Here is an 18,192-nt window from a genome sequence, read left to right as displayed (position 1 = left end):
GGTTACGGTCGGCTCTGCGGTATTTCCTCGCTCACACTCACGTCTTCGATGCACATTCAGCAATATCTATCCTCCTACACTACATTCCCTCCTCTCTTAGTTAGCAGTGTCTGGCTGTCAGGGTCCTAGGTGTCCACCAGTTGGTAATTCCCCCCTGGCTTCTTCGCCTTAGGTTAGTTGTCCCGCGAGGCCAACACCCATCCTCCTACTCAGAGGTACTACGCCCCTCGGGCCAAATAATAGTTGGTCACCTCGCATTGTGGCATAAGGAGGGCCTCACCTGTCACGCCCATTCTATCTTATGTTTAACTGTCACCGAGAGGCCAACACCCCACCACAACGTTCAGTGGCCACATTATCCCCTCACGCCACCGCATAGCTAGAGCCTCTCACGCCGCTTGGGCCTCACCTGTCACCAAACCTAGTCTTAATTGCTTCACCTTTTGGCATTAGCTAGTATGCCAGCACGCACACTCACACACTTTCACACCCATGCGCACATTGGGTCACTTATGCGCTGTTATTCCTCTCTTTTTCTAGCAGGTCTCCGCTGCTAGGCGTAGACGTGGTATTTTTCCACCCGGGCTCTTTGGCTAGGTCTGGTTTTAATCGCGCTGTGGAGTTTCGGCTACTCCCACCTTCTTTTCGGGTCCTGGGCGCTTCCTCGCTTCGCTGCGGTTCTCGCGAGTCGACTTATCCCCCCCGGCAGCCTTCCGGTCAGCTGTACTCTCAGTGTCTGTCTGCCTCCACGGGTAACGCTGTTGCTGGAGGGGGCCACGAGCAATGGCCTGTGATGCCGACTACTGTAACTGACTGGTTCTCCGTTGTTCACCCCCTGGTTGTCTTTGCTTCTGTAGTTTATGGGGCAGAGTCGGATGGTAGTTTAGGGCAACTGTCACCGCCGCTTCGGCTAGATCCGAACCAGACTTCCTGCACCGATATTTTTATTTTATTTATTTACTCTTTCCAACGTGGCTCTGCCTACGGCCTCTCCTGTAGCCGATACCATTCTCGGCGTTTCGGGGACTGATCGCGGGCTGCCAGCCTTGTGAGCTCAGGGTCGTCATCGTTCGCGTGTGGCTCTCTTTTTGTTTTCTAGCACTCACAGTGCTTGTGTTAGTCCGTTCTTCCCCTTGTGGCTCCTTTCTCTCATATACTGTTACTGTCTCTGATTGTGTTGTCTGTGATTGATTTTTCGCTTCTTTTGCCACCTCTTACTTGCATCCACTCTACTTATCCTGTCTACAACTCCACATGTTTCAGGTTTCATCTCCTCATACCAGAATATTACCATACTCAAGGCGTTTCAGGTTCCGGGAATTTTTCAATTTTACAGATTTCCCATCAACATCCAAGTATTTAAATCACTATCAGACTTATTTGATGCCTGTCATCAACCTTCAATGTAGGGCGAGAACTGCTTGATCCAAGGATAAATCCGACTGCCATTCTGGGGTCAAGAAGGAATTTTTTCCCTAGCTTGTTGCAAATTGGAAAGCGCTTCAAACTGGGTTTTTCACCTTCTTTTGGATCAACCGTTTTAATCACGAATGTAAGGTAGGCCGGACTTGGGGGACGCTAGTCTCATTTTCAGCTAAGTAACTATGTCAGGTAGTCGTCGAGCCGCTATACCTGCTTTCACAGTTTCTTGGGGTCCCACATTTTTCCCATAGCAACCACGTCATCTTGCAGCATTGTCTCAGGAAGTCTCACCTATTCATGCAGTCTATAGTTTACCCTCTCTACCCCACACTTAGTTTTCCCTAGTTGGCCAACACGTTTAACAGACCTTACTTCTCCTTGCCCAATTTAGAATGCCGGATAAAGCGCCGGGCACCTAATTACTCGCTCGGCATTTACCATACAGCTAGGCAATTAAGGTTTTTGTTGATTGTTTTTAAGTTTCTGTCAGGCATCTATTCTTGCCCTCTTTTATTACAGGCCTACCACGACGTCGGTTCCGGCACACCACAACCGACTTATTTCCCCCCTCCTATACGGCCTTATTTGCCCCTCCTCAAATGTAAAGGCTTGGCCTGCAGTTGTGGGAGGGGCTTGTTCCCTACTTAAACCCCCTACTCACCTTCCTCCTTCCCGTAAGTTTTTTAGCGATTCGCATGTCCCCACCCTCCACTCCCTCTAATTTATACTTTTCATTACACCTCATGGGTGGGCCCTCTTTTATTACAGGCCTACCACAACGTCGGTTCCGGCACACCACAACCGACTTATTTCCCCCCTCCTATACGGCCTTATTTGCCCCTCACACAAATATATATATATATAAACCAAATGATCTTCTGAAAGCTTTGTAAGTATTTTAAAAAGAAACTTTATGTGTTTTCCCTTGAAAAAAAAAATGTAAGAGCAGCCTGTGTATTTCCACGGAACGTGTAATTTCAGCCCATTTTTTGCAGTTTGATTTAGATTTGAATGTATGTCTGCATATTGGAATCATTTCATGCCTATTTTACAGACTGCGGGAAGGATGGCCCAGCTGTGTTTTATGAAGCATTTTGAAAATAAATAATGTTGTCACCCCGTAGTGCGAATCCCTGCTTCTTTGAAAATAAAGCAGTCTTGGCGTAGTCATCTTTTTTTGCTATATTGAAAATGTTAAACATTTGCAAGATTCTTTTGCTTTTCTTACATTGTGCCCCCTCTCCCCCACACACCAATGGTTCTGACAACAATTTCGAATTTTCAAATGACTTATTGAGCTCAATTTGCTGTTAGAAGACAAAACGAATTATAGTGCTACTTTGAACAAAATATACTGCTATTTGTTGTGCGTCATAATGTATTTGTGTAAGCTGCAGGGGATATCTCGAGAGTCGGTAGCTTGCTGGTAGATAACCTAAAAGCGGAAAAACCTGTCGATAGCTGTGGAAATAGTGGCAATAAATGTCTGTTATATTTAAATGCTCATTGATGCGGGATGTTTGCTTGTGTTTGTTTCTGTCAACTTAGTTTGTTCTTGCTTAACCAGTAATTCTGTCATTGAGACTTCACTTGTTGAAAGAGACAAATCGTATTTACTAGGCCTAAGGCAGCTATCCCCATTATATCGTTAACTGTAGCAACTTTTCCTAATCCCCTAACACTTAGAATTCATTTTCTGATATATTACATTCAATTCAGTCTAAGAATGGGTCAATGAGTCTATTTTGAAATTAAAGTATGGTTCTCCAAACTAATCCCACGTATGTAAGGAAGGTACCCATCAAAAAAGATAAAGGACCACAGTTTAAAAGTAAAAGCATTTTTTATCGAATAAGAAATAATGTTTAGTTTTTTGAGAATTTATGGTGTTGTGTTCTCCACAAATGAACGGCTACGGTATTTCTCTATTCTATAGAGAATTCATGATATTCTGTTAAAAAAAAAACTAAAAACGCTGCCCTGGTCATTATAGCTTTAACCGGACACTGGCATGTTCTAGTTCTGATGTAGCAAAAAGCTTTATGCCACCCAGCGGAAGAATTGCAACTCTCACGATGCTTTGGTAGCCAAAAGTGCAAGGGTTTAAAAGGACACAACAGTCTCACTGCTCAATTCTCTGCCATTTAGGAATTTAATCACTTATGTTTCTGTTTATGCAGCAGTAACCACATCTCCCCTGGCAGTAACTGACACAGCCTGCATGAAAACCAAATGGTTTTTTTTTTTTTTTGATCAGATGTAACTTGCTTTAAAAGTTTTTATTCCTTGCACTTTAAATTGAACTTTAATAACATACAGAAGGGTCCTGCAGAGTCTAGCAAGCTGTTAACAGTGCCAGAGATAAGAAATTCTAAATTAAACACATTGTGCAATAAAGGAAGTGTAAACATTAGATGACTGTTTAGGTGTTTAGGAAGGCTGTGTAAGTCCCATACAGGGAAGTGTGACTCTGCATAAACAAAGGGATTTAACTCCCAAATGGCATAGAATTTAGCAGTGAGACTGCAGGGGCATGAACTATACACCAAATCTGCATCATTAAGCTAAAATTGTTTTAGGGACTATAGTATTCCTTTAAGCAATAACGGAGGATCTGAGCTAGGCAGCTAGAGTGAATGTGTGAGGGTCTGAACTTGTCAGTTTTGAAGGAGTGAATTTGTACTGGTGTGGCAACAAGCTAGAGACCCCCAGCTAAATAAGAATTTTGATTTGCAACTGATCTACATTTTGTCCTCTCTTATTGAGTTCCTGCTATCCTAACTTTTTTTTCTTTTTTTTTGCCTCCTAGATTGAAGCATTGGAAGCAGAACTCGATTTCCACCGGAGTATTTACAGCCTCCAAGTTCAGTACAGTGAGGCCCTTTTTCAAGGAATAAAACAAGCCTATCACAATTTTCAGGAAAACGTTGTTACTGTGGTTTGTTGTCCACTAAACGGTTAGTGACAGATAAAACAAGCTTAACTTAATACAGAAGATCCGCAGTTAGTGTTTTCCAATCATTTAGTGTCAATGTTAATGTTATTTAAATGGTGAATGTGTATAATTTACAATTTTGTTTTATTTTTTTGAGGATCAAGTAAAGTCCGGACCTTAATATCCCATATGTTTTTGCCTGTGCACTAGGAACAATTGTGGCATTCACCCAACATTAAAGGAGAACTGTCACATCCCTGTTTTCAATATTATGTTTTTTTTATCTCCTATATTTTTAAAACATATATGTGTGTGTGAGGTCTGAAAAAAAATCAGTTGTAGAAATCCAAAGTACATTATTTATTTATCTCTATGCTCGGATCGAGCGCCTTAATTTTTCTCCCTGTCAGTATTTATCATAAGCTCTGCTCTTTAATGAACATTTTATATGCATGCTATATGAAAGTGGAGAAACAGAACAACGTTTCTGTTTATTCTCCTCCAATGTGCTGTGTGCCTCGTCTATCCCAGGAGCAAACTAGATTGTGATATCAATTGCTACATTGTGACAGGAGGATCAAAATCCACCTGCACCTTCTAGGGTTAACTTTCCATTGCTTCCCCTGTGTAATTGTAAATATTCTTGTTTCCTGAGGTTGTCCCTGACTTGCCCACTAGAAAGCGCCCTTCCTGGCACATCCTACAGCCGCCCAAACTTTAAACTCTCAGTGTAGGGGCGGCAGAAAGCTGAGAGCTTTTATGTTACACATAGGACTTAAGGGAACTCCACCGGGAAGCTGATATATTTCTAAAGAAATACCTAGGTGGCCACAGTGGGACAGGTCGGGGATCCCAAACCAAGGACGAGCCACCTAAGCACTTAACTCAGAAAAGCAAACAGAAGTTCCTGCCTAGGAACTTCCAGCTCTTCAGTGTTTGGGGTGGAGGTGGAGATCAGTGCCTGGCACAACCCAGGTAAGAAGTTGACTGCTCCAGATTTTATCTAGTTACAATGGCTATTATATATTTGGACACTCCGGGCACCAATGCAACTATAATGCATTTGATAGGTTTTGGCCTCATTAATATCTTGCATATTGAGTGCTTAAGTCTTGAATTTTTTTTTTGTTAGTCCTCCTCAGTGCAGAAAAATACTTCCTTATCAAATGTATGTAAAATATGTCATGATGCTCAAAAGTAACTCTGCCTCTTGGTTCTTTGAAAATGAAAAATGCCAACAAAACTGATAACCTCACACTCAACGTTGACCTTTTCTCTGAATTTCATTTCTCATTAAGCAACAGATCGGTGACTGCTAAAATGCATATTGTAGTAGATGATTACCATTTTGATGTCACACACATAACTTTTCATGCTAGAGCTAGACAATAACATTTTCCACCTTTACATAGTTACATAGTTACATAGCTGAAAAGAGATTTGCGTCCATCAAGTTCAGCCTTCCTCACATATGTTTTTTGCTGTTGATCCAAAAGAAGGCAAAAAAACCCAGTTTGAAGCACAATTTTGCAACAAGCTAGGAAAAAAATTCCTTCTTGACCCCAGAATGGCAGTCAGATTTATCCTTGGATCAAGCAGTTATTACCCTACATTGAATGATTATATCCTTGAATATTCTGTTTTTGCAAGTATGCATTTAGTAGCTGTTTGAACATCTGTATGGACTCTGATAAAACCACCTCTTCAGGCAGATAATTCCACATCCTGAATGTTCTTACAGTAAAAAAACCTTTCCTTTGCCTTAGATGAAATCTTTTTTCTTCCTCCTCAGTGCAGAAAAATACTTCTTTATCAAATGTATGTAAAAGATGTCATGATGCTCAAAAGTAACTCTGCCTCTTGGTTCTTTGAAAATGAAAAATACGAACAAAAGGGATAACCTCACACTCAACGTTGACCCTTTCTCTGAATTTCACACTCATTAAGCAACAGATCGGTGACTGCTAAAATGCATATTGTAGTAGATGATTACCATTTTGATGTCACACACATAACTTTTCATGCTAGAGCTAGACAATAACATTTTCCACCTTTACATAGTTACATAGTTACATAGCTGAAAAGAGACTTGCGTCCATCAAGTTCAGCCTTCCTTACATTTGTTTTTTGCTGTTGATCCAAAAGAAGGCAAAAAAACCCAGTTTGAAGCACAATTTAGCAACAATCTAGGAAAAAAATTCCTTCTTGACCCCAGAATGGCAGTCAGATTTATCCTTGGATCAAGCAGTTATTACCCTACATTGAATGATTATATCCTTGAATATTCTGTTTTTGCAAGTATGCATCCAGTAGCTGTTTGAACATCTGTATGGACTCTGATAAAACCACCTCTTCAGGCAGAGCATTCCACATCCTGATTGTTCTTACAGTAAAAAAACCTTTCCTTTGCCTTAGATGAAATCTTCTTTCTTCCAGTCTAAACGCATGGCCTCGTGTCCTATGTAAAGTCCGGTTTGTGAATAGATTTCCACACAATGGTTTGTATTGGCCCCGAATATATTTGTATAATGTTATCATATCCCCTCTCAGGCGACGTTTTTCTAAACTAAATAGGTTTAAATTTGTTAACCTTTCTTCATAGCTGATATGTTCCGTTCCTTTTATTAATTTTGTAGCCCGCCTCTGCACTTTTTCTAGTGCCATGATATCCTTCTTTAGAACAGGTACCCAAAATTCCACAGCATATTCAATATGTGGTCTTACCAGTGATTTATAAAGAGGCAAAATGATATTCTCGTCCCGAGAATGAATGCCCTTTTTCATTCATGACAATACCTTACTGGCCTTGGCCACTGCTGATTGACATTGCACATTGTTGCATAGTTTGTTGTCTATAACAATTCCCAAGTCCTTTTCGTGTGTTGTTATCCCTAATTCGCTTCCATTAAGGGTATACGTTGCTTGTGTATTCTTTACGCCGAAGTGCATAACTTTGCATTTTTCAACATTAAATTTCATCTGCCATTTGAGTGCCCAGACCCCCATTCTATCTAAATCCCTCTGCAGCAAAGTAATATCTTGCTCACATTGTATTATTTTACAAAGTTTTGTGTCTGCAAACACTGAAACATTGATCATTTATAAACATATAAGAACCAACAGGGTGTCAGCGCTATAGGATATAAAACATACAGTATGGCAGCACTCCAAACCAGTGATACAGAAGTACACACAGATTAAATAACAGATATTTACCAAAGAAAGCGCGCTAAACTGATCTGTAAATAGAGAATAACAACATATAGTGCAGACTATCTGGACAAGGTCCAAAATATGTGAAAATGGGGGATGTGGGGAAAAAAAACTCACATTTACCAGTGCCCTATCACCCCAGGCTCTTGGTTTGCAATGCTCCACTTAAGAGGGAAGATTCCCACACTGGTTAGGCTCCAAGCTCACTGGAAACCGATAAAGCTGTGCAATATAGGCAGGGGAGGGCTGGCAGCCTTAGGCCTGGGGGGCAAAACCAGTCAAGTGGCCCATTGCGCCACCAAATCAGTTCACCATCCATGCCCACCTTTTTCTGGTTTTATAACGGATATTGATGTAATGCTAATCAGTAGCTCTTTGCCATACCCGCTCCTTCACGGCTCTGACTTTCAATGTTGTCAGAGCACAGGCTGAGAATCTCTGAGCCTGTGCTCTGACTCAGTAACTGAGCGCCGGAACCACGAGGGAGAGGATATGATCTGACTGCACCTACTGCTGGTGCGCACCAGTGGACCACCAGCGAATCGTTTAAATTAAATATGCTGGTGTACCCAACTTGTGAGCTGTGTTGGCCGCCGGGCGCCTCTGTGGTCATGGCACCCTGCGTGACCGCACAGCTTGCCCACCCCAACGGCTGGCCCTGCTGACACACACTGATGTTACTACTTAGACATCCCTCAATATTAATACAGAGATGAGAGTAAACACAAATAAACTGTGGAAACTAGAGCTGATCCCCCCCAAATTTATAAAGGTTTGCTTAGAGGATTTATTCAAGATTAAATCATGCCTCCTCCTCTCTCCCCCATGCGCTGCTCTGTAGGCTGGGAGGAAATGAAGAGTAATCACAGTCTCCCAGCACAATGCCACCTGTGGCTGCATGGGGAACAGCTGTTTAATGTAATGCTTGCAGGACGGCCAGCTGCCGCAGAACCTCTTTGTTTCCGTCTCTGCAAAGGGCTCCAGGCACTGCTTGTTGTGAGTGTGAGCCACTGTAAATTAGGGGCAGAGGGCACTTGCACTGCGGTCAAGACGGGTCTGGGCAGGAGGAGACTGCAGTGCAATCAGTGCACTCCCCTCCTGTGGGTCACCAGTAGACTGGTGCACCTGCCCAGGATCAGAGCCGGTGCAAGGATTTTTGCCGCCCTAGACAAAATATAAATTTAACGCCCCCCCCCCATGTGACATCACAATGCCCCACCCGTATGATCTGCCATATGAACTAACGCCAGTGCTGCACACAGTGTGTGTTTACATTAAAAAGCCTGCAGGGACCAGCTATAGACACCAGAACCACTTCATTAAGCTATAGTGTCCCTTTAATGTGAGGTAAATTATAGATTAGTGTCACTAATAATATACTAGATTGCCTACTTACAATTAGATGAGGATGATGATGGGCTGCAGTTTGGCTCCACTGGTCTGGTGTAGAACAGGACCTCTGGAGGCTGTTTGCAACTGTGGTCACAAAATTCAACGTTCTGGGAGAATTGGAAGCAGCTCCATTTTTTGGGGGCCTCTTACACATCTCAAGGTCTGGGCTCCAGTGCCTGACGGTGAGTATGCCCATAAGGCCCACTCATAAGTCCACTTGTATGTTCCACCCACCCATGAGCTCGCTCACAGGGAGTGGAGTGTGTAGGGGATGTGTTATGTGTTATCTAATATGTGTGCTTATGGTATGTAGTGTATAGGGATACCAGTTTGTGCAGGTGATGCAGTGTGTTTGTGTGTAGTGGAAGCAGTGTGTATTTGTGTATAAGGGATGTATTATGTGTTTCTGGTTGTGTGTGAGGGATGCATTGTGTGAATCTGTGTTTGTATGCATAAGGGATGCAAGGTGTGTGTCTGTATGTGTGTGCATTGAGTGTAAGAGATGCATTGTGTTTCTGTGTGTATGTAAGAAAAACAGTGTGTGTGTTTGCATGTGTGTGTAAGGGTTTGCATTGTATGTTTCTGTGTATGTGTGCAAATGATGCATTGTCTTTGTGTGTAAGGGTTGCATTGTGTGTGTGTGTAATGGATGCATTGTGTGTTTCTCTGTGTGTAAGGGAAGCATGTTCTGTTTCTGTGTATGTATAGGGATGCATTGTGTGTTTCTGTGTATGTATAGGGATGCATTGTGTTTCTGTGTATGTATAGGGATGCATTGTGTGTGTGTGTGTGTGTGCGCGTAGTGTTAAAGAGCTCCCTGTCTTGCCCCCTGTCCTATAGAGCTGTCCCTTCTGTCCCTTAGAGCTCTCCTCTCCCCCACCCTCCCCTAGCGGTCTCTTCTCACACTCACCCACCCTCCCTGTGCTCTTCTCATCCCCCCTCCACCCTCCCTGTGTTCTTCTCACTCCTCCCTCTGTGTGTTCTCACCCCCCGTGTTCTTCTAACCCCCCTCCTCCCTGTGTTCTTCTTACTCCCCCCCTTGTTCTTCTTACCCCTTCTTCTTACCCTCCTCCCTCTTCTTACCCCTTCCTTCTTCTTCTTCCCCCTTCCTTCTTCTTCTTACCCCTTCCTTCTTCTTCTTACCCCCCTTCTTCTTCTTACCCCCTTCTTCTTCTTACCCCCCTTCTTCTTCTTACCCCCTTCTTCTTTTTACTCCCCCCTCTTCTTCTTACTCCCCCCTCTTCTTCTTACCCCCTTCTTCTTCTTACTCCCCCTCTTCTTCTTACCCCCTTCTTCTTTTTACTCCCCCCTCTTCTTCTTACTCCCCCTTCTTCTTCTTACCCCCTCTTCTTCTTACCCCCTTCTTCTAATTACTCCCCACTCTTGTTCTTACTCCCCCCTTCTTCTTCTTACCCCCCTCTTTTTCTTATCTCCCCTTCTTCTTACTCCCCCCTGTTATTATCCCCCTCCCCTCTTCTTACTCCCTCTCTTCCCTCTTCTTACTCCCCCCGCCCCTCTTACTCCCCCTCCCCTCTTCTTACTCCCCCCTCCCCTCTTCTTACTCTCCCCCCTCCCCTTTTCTTACTCTCCCCCTCCCCTTTTCTTACTCTCCCCCTCCCCTTTTTACTCTCCCCCCCTCCCCTCTTTTTACTCTCCCCTCCTCCCCTCTTTTTACTCTCCCCCCTCCCCTCTTTTTACTCTCCCCCCTCCCCTCTTTATACTCTCCCCCCCCTCTTTATACTCTCCCCCCTCCCCTCTTTTTACTCTCCCCCCTTCCCTCTTTTTACTCTCCCCCCCTCCCCTCTTTTTACTCTCCCCCCTCCCCTCTTTATACTCTCCCCCCCTCCCCTCTTTTTACTCTTCCCCCCTCCCCTCTTCTTACTCTTCCCCCCTCCCCTCTTCTTACTCTCCCCCCCTCCCCTCTTCTTACTCTCCCCCCCTCCCCTCTTCTTACTCTCCCCCCCCTCCCCTCTTCTTACTCTCCCCCCCCCTCCCCTCTTCTTACTCTCCCCCCCCTCCCCTCTTCTTACTCTCCCCCCTCCCCTCTTCTTACTCTCCCCCCCCCTCCCCTCTTCTTACTCTCCCCCCCCCTCCCCTCTTCTTACTCTCCCCCCCCCTCCCCTCTTCTTACTCTCCCCCCCTTCTTCTTACCCCCTCCCCTGTAGGTGGCCGAGCTGCACTCCGGTCCGCGGTCCCGGCCGGAGTGACAGGAAGGTGCTCAGTGTGCACCTTCCTGTCAGTCCGGCCGGGTACAGGAAACAGAAACTCCTGTTCCGCGCGGAACAGGGGTTTCTGTTTCCTGTACCCGGCCGGACTGACAGGAAGTGCACACTCAGTGCACTTTCCTATCACTCCGGCCGGGACCGCGGACCGGAGACCAGCTCGGCCACCTACAGGGGAGGGGAGGGAGGGGAGAATCTGTTCTGCAGCCGCCTGAGCGCTCTTTACAGAGCGCTCGGCGGCTGCAGCATTTAAAGGGCCGGCCCGCCGCGGCCGGTCCTAAAAGAATTTCGGGCGGCCTGGGGGGCAATTGCCTCCCTGCCCCCCGGCCCAGCCCGCCCCTGAATATAGGACAGAGAGAGGCAGGACCTCCAATTGAATAGTATCAAAGACAATTTATTAAAAGTAAATGGTTAAAAACTCTTACTTTGCGAGTGGTGGGTTATGCTAACATAGCTACCCACATAAAAGCATGTAAACAGCAAGTATAAAATCACTTCCTGGTTTATAAACATGTTGAATAGAAGGGGTCCCAGAACAGACCCCTGAGGGACACCACTTGCCACCTCTGTCCAGCTTGAAAATGTACCATTAATGACAACTCTTTGTACTCTGTTTTTAAGCCAATGTTCTACACAAGAACAAACATTTTCATCTAGACCGATTTCCTTGAGCCTGAACACTAATCTATTGTGTGGAACTGTATCAAATGCCTTGGCAAAATCCAAATAGATCACATCCACTGAAACACCCTGATCTATACTTCTACTTACTTCTTCGTAGAACGCAATCAAGTTAGTTTGACATGACCTGTGCTTCATAAAACCGTGCTGATTTTTGCTGATAACCATGTTCTTCTCATCGAATTCTTGAATATTATCCCTTAATATTACATGCTCATTTGAAGGTGTTTTCCACTTTTTTTCTCTGGATTATCCCTTAATAACCTTAATTATCCCTTAAATATTTTACGAGCCACAGAAGTTAAGCTCACAGGTCTATAATTTCCAGGCAAGGATTTTGAACCCTTTTTGAATATAGGAACCACATCTGCCTTCCTCCAATCCTCCGAAACACTTCCTGAAAGAAAAGAATCTTGAAAGATTAAAAACAGAGGTTCACTTATTTCTACACTTAGTTCCTTAAGTACACGTGGATGGATACCGTCAGGCCCTGGAGCTTTGTTTATATTATCTTTCTTTAGTTGCTGCAGCACCTTGTCATGAGTTAACCAATAACAATTATTCTGCAAGTTTTTAGCAGCAATCATTTGCACATCTACCGTGTTTCTCCGAAAATAAGACCGGGTCTTATATTAATTTTAATCACAAAAAACACACTAGGGCTTATTTTCAGGGTAGGGCTTAGAGCCAGTCTGTTAACCGGTGTCCGCGCTGTGTAACCCCCCCAGAGACCCTCACCTCCCCCTCCCTGTAATATTCTCCCCTCCCTCCCTCCCTGTAATACTCCCCCCTCCCTCCTTGTAATACTCCCCCCTCCCTCCCTGTAATACTCCCCCCTCCCTCCTTGTAATACTCCCCCCTCCCTCCCTGTAATACTCCCCACCCCCTCCCTGTAATACTCCCCCCTCCCTCCCTGTAATACTCCCCCCTCCCTCCCTGTAATACTCCCCCCTCCCTCCCTGTAATATTCTCCCCCCTCCCTCCCTGTAATATTCCCCCCCCTCCCTCCCTGTAATGCTCTCCCCCCTCCCTCCCTCCCTGTAATACTCCCCCCTCCCTGTAATACTCCCCCCTCCTTGTAATACACACCCCCTCCCTCCCTGTAATATTCTCCCCCCTCCCTGTAATATTCTCCCCCCTCCCTCCCTGTAATACTCTCCCCCCTTGTAATACTCCCCCCTCCCTCCCTGTAATACTCCCCCCTCCTTGTAATACACACCCCCTCCCTCCCTGTAATATTCTCCCCCCTCCCTGTAATATTCTCCCCCCTCCCTCCCTCCCTCCCTGTAATACTCCCCCCTCCTTGTAATACTCCCCCCTCCCTCCCTGTAATACTCCCCATCCCCCCTCCCTCCCTGTAATACTCCCCCCCCCCTCCTCCATCTTCTCCTCACCTCCCCTGTAGCGTGGCCGAGCTCCTCTCTCACTCAGTGTGCACTTCCTGTCAGTCCGGGCAGGTCGCGGACCGGAGAGGAGCTCGGCGACGCTACAGGGAAGGGGAGGTGAGGCAGTGCGGCAGCCGTCTGAGCGCTCTCTATAGAGCGCTCAGGCGGCTGAGGCATTTAAAGGGCCGGCAGGTGCCGGCACTGCCTAGGTCTTATTTTCGGGGTAGGGCTTATATTGCAGCCCACCCCGAAAATTCGGCTAGGGCTTATTTTCGGGGTAGGTCCTATTTTCGGGTAAACACGGTATTGCCATGGGTTCTTCCTTAATATATACAGAGAAGAAATAGTTATTCAAAATTCCTGCCTTTTCCTGGTCTTCATTAACTAACACCCCCGTTTCAGTTTTTAGTGTACCTACACTTTCATGTTTGAGTTTTTTAGAATTTATGTACTTAAAAAACGCTTTGGGGTTGGTTTTGCTCTCTTTAGCTATCATTTTTTCATTTTGAAGTTTAGCAAGTCTTATTGCCTTTTTGCATGCATTATTTGCTTCCTTATATCTTTTATAAGATGCATCTGATTTGTCCGATTTAAATGCTTTAAATGCGCTTTTCTTATTTCTAATCTCTTGTTTTACTTCTCTACTAAGCCACATTGGTTTTAATTTGTTTCTTTTATATTTATTTCCCAATGGTACATACTGAGAAATGTACCTTTCTAATATTTGTTGGAAGATGATCCATTTATCCTCAGTGTTCTTTTCTCTAAAGTGTTTATGCCAGTCGATATATTGTAAAGCTTCCCTTAACTTATTGATCTAACAAAAAGTAGTGAGACTGCACTGGCATGATTTATACACCCAAACTGCTTCATTAAAGGACCACTCTAGTGCCAGGAAAGCATACTCGTTTTCCCACCCTCAGGGACCCCCGCCCGCCCGGCTCTGAAAAGGGTTAAAACTTACCTTTTTCCAGCGCTGGGCGGGGAGCTCTCCTCCTCCTCTCCGCCTCCGTTCCTCCCCGTCGGCTGAATGCGCACGCGCGGCAAGAGCTGCGCGCGCATTCAGCCGGTCACATAGGAAAGCATTCATAATGCTTTCCTATGGACGCTTGCGTGCTCTCACTGTGATTTTCACAGTGAGAATCACGCAAGCGCCTCTAGCGGCTGTCAGTGAGACAGCCACTAGAGGAAATAGGGGAAGGCTTAACTAATTGATAAACATAGCAGTTTCTCTGAAACTGCTATGTTTATAAAACAATTAGTTAACCCTAGCTGGACCTGGCACCCAGACCACTTCATTAAGCTGAAGTGGTCTGGGTGCCTAGAGTGGTCCTTTAAGCTAAAGTTGTTTTAGTGCTTGGAGTGTCCCTGTAAAAACTGTAAACTCTTAAAACATAGTACATTGGGGGAAACAAATGTATTCTATATTCATGTACATTCAAGCACTAGAGCCTATCTAAAATCACAGTGTGCTTTCAATAAATACCTGTAAGGTTTGGGAAATCAGATTGCATTTTACTGACAGGCATGGAAACATACTTTCCGAGGTAGGAGGCTTAGAACCGATATACAAGTGTGTGTTGTCGCCACATGTTTATTCCAGGAAATAAAACCTTTTTTTGTGTGTGTTCTTATTCCTTTCTATTTGAATTAATTGCCTTTGTGTATAGTTTGAATATTTACTTGATTCACTACTGTATAATTGAATTGATTTTATATACCTGACATAACTGATTGCATATTCGTCGACAGTCATTTTTACATCTCTTGGCCAGAGAGAAGTTTAAATAAATAGTAGAGGTATTTCAATGTTTTGTTTAAAATCTATTTGTAAGTTGGTTATTTGTGAAATGATTGCTAATACTGTCAAGCAAATCCTTTTGTACCGATTAAATTTGTAGTCAGAGTGCAATAAATCACAATTCTGTCACTTTCCTCGTAGATATCCTTTCCTCCTATTCTGAACTTAAAATGGAAGGCTCTGAGGAAGCTCTGAGAAACTTCTTGACAGTTTTTAAAAACAATGTGGAACAGATTCAGGATGCTGTTGACACCTTGACTCCATCAAAGAAACAGCAACATGAAGGTAACAATTTAACATCCTCAATTTTAAACAGCGAGGAATGACAGTGAGAGTCTATTTCTTCAGCCTGAGAAGCAAAGCGCTTACAGATCCATTTTATCTCTTCTATTGATATGCGCAATGCGTGCCATACTATCCTACAGGGAACAGGATGTAAGTGGTGTGTGTGTGTTTGTATCAAATATATACAGAGGTGTAACTAGAAACTCATGGGGCCCCGGTGCGAAAATTGCCCTGGGGCCCCCCATAGTCTACCCCCTGCTACTCCCCCATACGTTCCCCACCACACATGCAGACAGACAGATACACACACAGACATACACAGACATACATACATACAAATATACATACAGACAGATACACACATATACAAACACACACAGACAGGCATATACATACAGACAGACACACATACAAAATGTTTTAGTCACCCTCCTGTTTCCTACCTTTTAGGTGCAGGAGGGTGACTTTCCCTGGGGTCCAGTGGCTCAGGATGATGGGAGTCAGAGTTCCCACTCTAACTCACTCCTCTCCTTCCTCTTCCCGCGTGGCTCCCGGTGGTTGCTGGGAGGAAGTGACCGGGGCACTTATTTGCCCAGGTTACCCAGTGACCAGTTAATTCCTGTGTGAAAAGTATCTAATCCACAAATTAGTAAATTGTGACCCTATGTCATAGTTTGTTTGCCATTTACTAGCAAATATCCTCTATACTGCATGTCTCATTCACCCCTCAGCCCCTCTATTAATGTATTTCATTCCAGCCCCCCCATGTGTCTTATTCCCCCAGCCCCCCATGCATACATTTCCAGTATTAGATGCATACAAATATAGTCAACACTTTTTTTTTCTTTTTATTATATGGTGACAGCATATGAAGAACTTCCAAACTGAAGAGGCAGAACACATCCACATAGATGTTCTCTTCTATTTCTTTACTCCCCTTCCCACAACGACTCTGCAATGCTTTTATTGTCAGTCAGGCAACTGTATCCATTAAGGTTATTGTAGCAGAATGAACGTTTGTAATACCCTTTTTATTCCCTTTGTTCGGCTGTCTGTACTCCCCGTTCGTTTATTGAAGCCCCATCTGTGTGGTCCCTGGGTTTGGATCATTTAATAACCGACCACCCCTGGCTGTTAACCGCAAATTACTTGTTAAAGAAAGTGTTTCCTCTGTGTGCGGCCATTTTCTCTCTCGAACCTGGGCAGCGGTACATGGTCGTCGACGATTTGGAACTAATTTCGACTACTCTACCGCATGAACACCCGGTAAACCGATACTGCTCCCATCCAACTTCCTTTAAGAGAACGGCGTTCGGGAAACCTAAACTACCAAACACGGGGAGCATTCGTATGCTAGCAGCCAGTGGGAGCCTTCGTCGGCATTCGTGTGATATTTTGACAAAGTGGGTGCTCAAATCCCAGCTGTTCGATAATGTGACTTTCGTGGGGTTCGTTCTGAAATATTGAAATGTGTTTTATGATGTTTGTAAATATTGTATATTTTCTGTACCGTAGAGATAATTTAATTAAATAGTGGTTCTTGCTCAATTACCTCTCAGGCACAGAGGATGAGTCTGTGAACTGTTTACTTCCCCTCTCAGGTCCATCAGGGAAATGCCCCTGGAATAGGATTTGAGATACCCCGAGCATGGCGAGTTGCATAAAAGCCAGCGCTGACTGAATAAAAACCAGTTGACTCCCAGAACTGTGTGCCGTCCAGGTACTGGGGGGATTTTGCTTGGATATTTGATTGCTTCCCCAGCTACAAGGATTCTACAGCAGAGATATTTATGCTGGATATTGGAGCTCCGCTCCAGTTATTGTTTAAGCTTGGCATCTTTATTGTGTAAATAGTTTGAAATATTCTAGTTATTGTGTATTTGGAATAATGCCTTAAAGTGGCATTCCAGAACCCTGTGTGGAGTGTTATTATTTTATTTTTTTTCTAATTCGTTTTACAAAAAGTGCAGTTTTCAACAGAAATTGGCACTTTTATAAATGAACCTTGTTACACCCTCTTGACTTTCAGACAACTGGTCCTGTTACTTTCTGGTTGTTTAACTCAGAGCTAAACTCAAAAGCGAGGCAATGTCTCAGAGCACCTGCATTGTAAAGACTTCTCATTGAGCTGCATTGGGCCGTCTGTGATTGGACAGCCACAGAATGTCTGGGTGAGGCTAGAATGGGAGGGCTTTTAAATGCTACAGACAAAAGGTCTGCACCTTTTGCAAGCTCTTTTTAGCTCTAACACCAATGAAAAATGCATAACTAAATGCATATTTGTTTTCATTGTGGGAATACCTACTAAATAGTGATTTTTAAATGGGCAGTGGTGTGTCCCTTTAAAAAAAGTTAAGATTCCAGTAATGTGACTTTTCTTATTTTATTGCACTCACAGGACAGTGTTTTGATCTGTGGGTCTTTACCCTAGTAACCCTAGTAATGCTTTAAACAGAATTGGAATTATTCTGTATTTTCAAGGGATATTTCATGTGCAATAAAACTTTCTGAGATTGATGCAAAAATGTACTGTTTTGCAACATTAAATCCGATCTTAGATATTCTATCTGTGCTGCATCTTCTCTGCAGACTGAATGAGATATCATTTGGGAAATTTACCTCTGTTTGGATAGAAACATTGCATGAACGCAAGCCTGAAGAAGGTTATTATTCATTGTGAAATAACCTTGGGGTCCTGTCGTAGTTACTCTTCTTATAAATGGTCTTGTAATAGGCATTATATTGCCACCGTGTTTGCTAATAACTTAGAATTGTGTAATCATTTCAGAAAAGTCAATCATTGTGAGTTGTGCATTTGGGACATAAATGCAAATGTGCAAGTTTCACACATAAAGT

The 18,192-nt window shown here is 44.0% G+C and overlaps 1 protein-coding gene across 1 annotated transcript in view; it reads left to right on the top strand.

Moving 5' to 3' along the window:
- The window catches only part of LOC134612393 (uncharacterized), a 150,991-nt gene that overhangs the window by 125,011 nt on the left and 7,788 nt on the right, over positions 1 to 18,192 (top strand). The window contains exons 11-12 of the mRNA XM_063456744.1: positions 4,232 to 4,379; positions 15,193 to 15,336. Coding sequence (XP_063312814.1) covers positions 4,232 to 4,379; positions 15,193 to 15,336 — 292 coding nt within the window. The remainder of the gene's footprint in view (positions 1 to 4,231; positions 4,380 to 15,192; positions 15,337 to 18,192) is intronic.

The sequence above is a fragment of the Pelobates fuscus genome, chromosome 5 (genome assembly GCF_036172605.1).
Source record: "Pelobates fuscus isolate aPelFus1 chromosome 5, aPelFus1.pri, whole genome shotgun sequence".
NCBI lineage: Eukaryota > Metazoa > Chordata > Amphibia > Anura > Pelobatidae > Pelobates > Pelobates fuscus.
This window is presented reverse-complemented; position numbering and strand designations above follow the sequence as displayed.